The 6,705-nt window shown below is 55.8% G+C and overlaps 1 protein-coding gene across 1 annotated transcript; it reads left to right on the forward strand.

The window, feature by feature from the left end:
- Window positions 1-4,211: 4,211 nt before the first annotated feature.
- Window positions 4,212-5,953, forward strand: GUCA2A (guanylate cyclase activator 2A). Its single transcript, XM_029227130.1, is given in 4 exon segments — window positions 4,212-4,286; window positions 5,341-5,455; window positions 5,458-5,529; window positions 5,889-5,953. Coding segments are annotated over 4 exon segments (327 nt in total).
- Window positions 5,954-6,705: the final 752 nt, after the last annotated feature.

The raw sequence follows: 6,705 nt of genomic DNA on the forward strand, positions 1-6,705 counted from the left end.
GGAGGTTCACATACATCGTGATGCCTTCCTCAGGCAGTTCTGGGCTCTCAGAAGAACCTCCAGGACATGTATGCAAGCAGGAAGCGGAGGCTGTAAAATGTGGGCCACAGCCTCTTCATGGTCACACAGATCAACATGGGAGTCTTCAGACTCCCACCTGGGCTCTGTTCCAGACCTTTCTTCCTAGGGTCAGCTGAGGCCTCCAGCCTGCAGGGAAGCAGAGCCAGGCCTGGGAGGGCTGGGCCTCAGTGGACCCAACTTTAACAGGCACCCTGGAACCATGACGAGGTCACCCAAACACAAGAGTTCAACAATCTCTAGACCAAAAGGAATGGCACCAGCATCCTCACAGAGACCAGAGGGTGGCCCGACAGCAGGGGAAACCCACGCAGCTGCCAGCAGTGGGTGAGGGGTGGCTGGGCCGCAGGGCTGGGTCTGGTTTTCACACCTGTAAAGCACGTAGCCTAGAGCGAGTGTTTGATCAACATTCACTGCTATTCTTAATGTTATGACTATTACTAATACCACAGCCTTCCTGGTCTCCTGAGAGATCGGGGGTACCCACTAAGTGCCAGGCCTTGTATGGGTACTGGGGCCACGATGGAGCAAGACACAGGCTCTGCTCTCAGAAGCTCGGAGGAAAGTGGGCAGGACAGATAGTTTGGTAGGTTTTATAAGGGGAGAGTATAGGAGGCTGGTGGAGCCCAGAGGTGGTGGGGATGGTCTTAACACAGGCTTGCTGGGGCTGGAAGTCAGTGAGGAAAGTTTTCTCGGCAACCCAAAATTCACAGTGTAGTTGTTATTGTCTCCATTTTTCTGATGCAAAAACTGAGGTTCAGAAAGGGCACACAGCTGTTCACTGATGGAGCTAGGACTCTAACCCAGGGCTGCCTGGCTCCAAAGCTGGAGCTTTTTCACCTACAGCACCCCAGGTATGGGCCCCTTCTTCCTGGCCCACTCTTAGGGAGTCTTTCGGGATCCTGGGTAGAGGGTGAGCAGGGGCCTGACCATGATGGGCCTTGAATGCCAGGCCAGGGAGTCTGGGCTTCCTTCTGAAGGTTTGGGGCAGCCACTGATGGGTTTTCAGGTGGGGAGGCAGGTAGAGGTGGCATGGCCTGGGAGGCTATGGAGGTGTGAGAGTTTGCCAGAAGCGGTGGCCTTTGGATGTGAGGTGCCCAAACAACCCAGACCCACTCACCACCCGTAAGAAATGATGAGGGGTGTTGGGGTGCTGGGGAACCGAGGCCACAGGACTCAGGTGGGGGCCTGGGGCGATCCAGAACCCCAGACTTCCAAGAGGACCCCAAGATCCAGCAGCTTCGATGCAGGAGAGGAGGGAGGGGGTCTGAACTCACACCTGGGCCCAGGCTGGGCCAGGGAATTGGCAGGGGTGGGAGGGGCGTTGGTTCACATTTCCCAGGGGAGATGTCAGAGGTAGGGTTGGGTAGGTCAGGGCCCAAAGTGCTGAGGCCTATGAGCCGTTTCCTCTTTCTCACAGTGTGGAGCCACATCACTCCCACACACCCACTCCACCCCAGCCTTGCAGCAGGTAAGCCCCGGCTAAGGGGTTATGGGAGAAAGAGGCTTCAGGAACCAGAGGCCCCTCCCTTTACCCCCAATCCCACTGTAACGTAGGAGGGGAAAGACTGAAAAGCCAAAGGGAGCCAGAAACAGGGCTCCTGCAGCCCACAGCGGCCACACCGAACCCCATCCTTCATGCTAAACCAGACCCCAGTCCAGCCTGAGCCCCGCACTTAACCCCAGCCCCAGCCCCAGTCATAAACCTGACCCCACCCACACCTCCAACTTAAACTGCAGACTCAGCTCCCGCCTTAACCCTACCCGAGAACCCTAAGCTAACCCCAAACCGACCTCCATGTCAGCTACAATCCCCACATCGACCCAATCCTAGCTACACCCCTGATTCCAAACCTAACCCTGACCCTTAGCCCACACCCAAGCTCAGCTCCATCCTGACCCTGACTCAAGCCCCAATCTGAGTCCTAACTTGAACTCCTATCAGTACCCGCTACTTCATCTTGCCCTAATGTAACTCCAGTCCCAGTTGGTAACCTAAGACTGATCCTAACCCAGCTTTCACACTAACCCAGCTCAAGTCCACCCAACCCCAATTCCAACCCCGGCACCAGCCTCAGCTGCACTCCTGATCTCTACCTGTGCTCACCACCATCCCAGTCACAACACATTCTACCCTTACGTGTATCTCTAGCCTCACCTTCAACCTAAACTCCATCCGTAACCCTAAGGTACCCTATCCCATCCCCAACCCTCTGCCGGGGCTCATTCCCACCCAGCTCTCAGCTAGCAGCGGCCACCATGTGGCTGGACTGGACATGTAGACTTCAGCGTACACACACACACACCTTGCATATACTAACACACTTCAACTTACACACACTCCTCAGTGTACACACACACACTAGAAAAGGGAGGGAATCTTAGTCTGGTTCTGAGGACTAGCCTGAGAGGGCAGGTTGACCAAGTGTTTCCTGCCCCTCCCTTGGGCTGAACCCCTTTGAAGTACCCTCCAATTTCCCCTGCAGTGTTGACTTTTCCCACCCAGGGATTCCCACCCCCACTCCTTTCTTTGGAGCCATCCTGGCTTGCAGCCAGATTGGTTTGTAGATTAGAACAAAGCAGCTCCCAGGGCTCCCCTTCCTCAGTGTCCTGGAGGCTCTGCTCACAAAAGAATACAATGAACACACACTATGCCGGGGTACAGTCCTCATGGGGGTCAGAGTCTAGAGGGGCAGAGACACACACCCAAGTAATCCAACTCAACAAGATCCCCAGTAGGGGAATGTATCTGGTTCTGTGAGAACAAAGAGAGGTTATTTAGCTGAGGATGCAGTGGGGGTTATTTGATCTGGGCCTTAAAGTTTAAGTAGGAGTTCACCTAGTGACAAGGAAGGAAAAGCCTTCCAGGCAGAGATGGAGTAGCATATTCAAAGGCAGGGATGCTGGGAGAGTTGAGCCTGGCAGGAAAGGCCAGGGTGGGGGAGATTAGGCAGAGTTAGTTGGGGGAAGCAGAGCAAAAAGAGGAGGGACACGGTGCGGGAAGGGGGTGGGGGGGATGGTTAGAGGGGCAGGGGGCAAGGGAATCAGGAGGGAGTGGGGAGAGCACATCCAAGGATGATCTGAGGCTGCAGGACAGGCAGGACAGCAGGCCCAGCACCAGATGAGAACAGGCTGTGGCTCAGATTGGCAGGAGGTCTCCAGAGGGGCCAACGGGGACCAGAAGCTGTTGTGGCTGTTGATCAAAGTAATAATAAGTGAAGGATCTTTTACTGAGTGCTTTCTGTATGCCAGGCATTGAGGTAAGCATTTTTATAACCTCATTTAATTCTCAAAATAACCCCACGAGATATGTATTATTATATTGGTCCCCAGAGAGGATACAAGGGGTCCTGATGTTCAGAGAGGGAAACAATTTGTCCAGATTCACACACATAGGAATGGGGCAGTAGATGGGACTCGAACCAGGCCTGTGGATGGCAGAGCTGAGTCCTTCCTCAAAGTCACAGTGGCCAAACCTAACGCCTGCCTTGGTAATCTCATTTCTTAACACTTGAAGCCCCCTGGCAACCTCCTCCCCCCCAGGCTGAATTACTCACATTTCCTTGATAATTCCAGGCCTATTTCACCTCCCTGCTGTCTCAAGTGTAGTATCCTCTGCAAGAAATGGCCTTCTACCCTCAGCCCCTTCTCTAAGAAAATCTCCACCCATTCTCTAAACCTCCTTTGGGAAAGCTTCTTGAACTGCCCCGCCCCTTGGCTGGTTGAATGGCCCCTCCATTCCTCACGCCCACCCACTCCCCTAATCACCCTGCATCGCCACTGGTCCTCCTCTTTAAGGGCTGGGCTGGGTCTGCAGCCCCACCCTGGCGCATGGCGTGGCCCACAGCCGTCAGTGAGTGTGAATGGTTGGTCCTGAAGGCAGGACCCAGCCCAGCCATGGGTTAAAGTGGGAGTCCAAGAAGGGGCTGGGGCTCTGACGGCCTCCCCCGACTGATTTCTTACCGGCCAGGGCTGTCTTGAGCCTTATCTGATTAGGGTTAAGTTGACAAGCAAGCAGATGAGACACTGGCAAAGACTCCTGGGTTACTCAGTAACCCTGCTCTCTTTAAGAGTCCCACTGTTTTCCCCTTGCATGCAGAACCAAGCCCTCTTCTTTCTTGGGCGCTGCTGCCATGAACACCTTCCTGCTCTCTGCACTGTGCCTCCTTGGGGCCTGGGCCGCCCTAGCAGGGGGAGTCACTGTGAAGGTAAATTCTCTGTCCCTACTGTGGCCCAGCTGGCTCTCTATGTCCAGGGCCCAGGGCCTGTCCCCTGATAGAGCACCCCTCTGGGGACGGAGTGGGGGCTATGTCTAAGGCTTGACTCTTCCCCAGGAACCCCCTTCTCAGTCCTGCCTCTTACGCCTTCCTCTTCAAACTTGGAGAAAGAACATCAGGTAGAGAAAAGAGAAACAGTTTGGGAAAGGCAGGTGATTAGCCAATTTACAGAGGGCCTGCCATGACCAGGTTCCTCCAGTATGTCACCGTGATGCCAGGATCACCGTGGCAAGAGGGATTATTAGTCTCAGTTTTCAGAGGCGTCACATAGAGCCTCAGAGAGATTCTGTAACTGGGCATGCGCACATGGTTGGGAAGGGAAGGAGCTTGATTCAGTTCCAGACCTTCCTCCTCAGCCAAAGCCCTGACCTGGGTCTCAGGAATCACCTGGACAGCCTGGAGGTCCTGACGGAAGGGTGTGCCCATCTGTGTGGATGCCGGCCGTAGGCCAGCCTGGTACTCATCGGGGGCCCCATTCTATCACAGCCAGGCCCCGGGAGGCCTTTTACTGCTTCTCAAACATCAGCCAGGCAGCAGGCTGGAGCCGGGGGCCAGGGGATCAGCCCACACTGCTCTCAGGCAGGGGTGAAGACAACTGGGGCACAGCCACGTGGATTCAGGATGCCTGAGCCTTGGTCCCAGCTCTGTGCCTCTCCCTAAAAATCAGCACAGTGGCTCCCACTAATAGGTACCTATTGTGTCCCTGCTGCTTCGCATCTGTCTTCTCCATTCCTCATGTGCAGACCCTAGGATCCCAGAGTGTAATGACCCGTCCATGGTGGCAGAGCAAAACCAGGATTCAAGCCCAGTGTCTGGCTCTGAGCTCTGACCACCTTATATTGCCCCGCAGTGGAGCACCTGGCTCCCGTGTGCCGCAAACACTGTTTGAGTGTGAGCACTGGGGCTGGAGAGGGGGCGGTCCTCGGGGAAGCGGCCAGGGAGCAGGCTGTAGCCTGGCCTCACACCCTGAACATGTCTCTCTCAGGATGGAGAGTTCTCCTTTTCTCTGGAGTCAGTGAAGAAGCTCAAGGACCTCCAGCAGCTCCAGGAGCCTAGGAGGTCTAGAAATACTGGTGGATCCCTCGTTCCCATCCTCTGTAGCTCCCTGAGGCTTCCGAAGAACTCAAGCCTCTCTGCAAGGAGCCCAATGCCCAGGAGATTCTGGAGAGGCTCGGTGAGTAACCCCCTCTCTGAAGGGCGGGGCCCAGGAATTGGTGGCACTTGAAGGAGAGGTGTGTTCTGATTGGTGGGATTCCGAGGATGAGCTCTGCTCTGATTGTGGGTCTGTTAAGCTCTCTGCTGTGTGTCCTGGTTTGTCTGGTCTCGGCTGTAACGCCTTTCTGGGTAGGCTCTCCGCCCTGATTGGCTGGCTTGCAGTACTTGTGTCCTGGTTTGGGGTGGGAAGTGCCGCTGGTCCGAGAGGACAGGCCTGGGTTTCTCCTGGGTAGCGGATGTTCAAACTCTGGCTCAAGGGAGGGCGGGAGCTTTGGGCAGAGGAAGCTGCTCTCACGGGGCCCCGTTTCTCCTGTCCAGAGGCCATCGCCGAGGATCCGAGCACGTGTGAGATCTGTGCCTACGCTGCCTGTGCTGGATGCTAGGACGGCGGGTGCTCGCTACCTTCTGTCCCTCCCCCGCAGGCCGCTCCCCTCCTCGCAGCTCCACCTACCCAGAATGGAGGAGTGACGACAGGGCAGCCTGGGGAGGCCCAGCCCCTGCCCGCATCCGAGCTGCCGGTGCTTTCCAAGATCCACCCCCACCCGCGGTTAATAAACCAGATTCCAGAGTCCTCCTGGTGTTGCTTTCATTCCTTCTTTCATCCCACTTTATGAATGCCTACCCTGCCCTCGCCAGCTCAGGGTTTAGTGTGCTAAGTGCAAGAACCCTGCTCTTCCTGCTAAGCCAGCATCGGTACTGCCCCCCACTCACAGACACCGAGGAGACTTGAATCCAACGACCACCAATGGAGGAGGTGGAACTTCTGCTTTTCCTTCATGATCCCTAAGCCACATGTGAGCTCCTGTGCTGGTTTGGATGACCAACACAAGCACTGAGGGGCTATGAGATCAGCCCCTGGCTGGAGAGTGTTCAAGGGGCCTCAGAATCTGGCCCCGTCCTGACCACTTCAGCAATGCCTCCTGCCCTCCCCCCAGGGCCCACACCCCAAGCCATAGTTCTCACTATGTCCTCTGCTCCCCTCACCCCTGCTCACCCCTGATCTCTTGGGAGATCTCTCCTCCCAAGGTTGCAGGGGTGCTTGATGAGATGGGTGGTGGGGTAGAATTGTTTAATGCTCCTACTCTGGAGCCAAACTCTCTGGGTGTCAGTCCAGGCACTGCTTGTTACCAGCTGT

The sequence above is a fragment of the Monodon monoceros genome, unplaced genomic scaffold, assembly GCF_005190385.1.
Source record: "Monodon monoceros isolate NGI ecotype Baffin Bay Population unplaced genomic scaffold, NGI_Narwhal_1 Super_Scaffold_18, whole genome shotgun sequence".
In the NCBI taxonomy this organism is placed as follows: Eukaryota; Metazoa; Chordata; class Mammalia; order Artiodactyla; family Monodontidae; genus Monodon; species Monodon monoceros.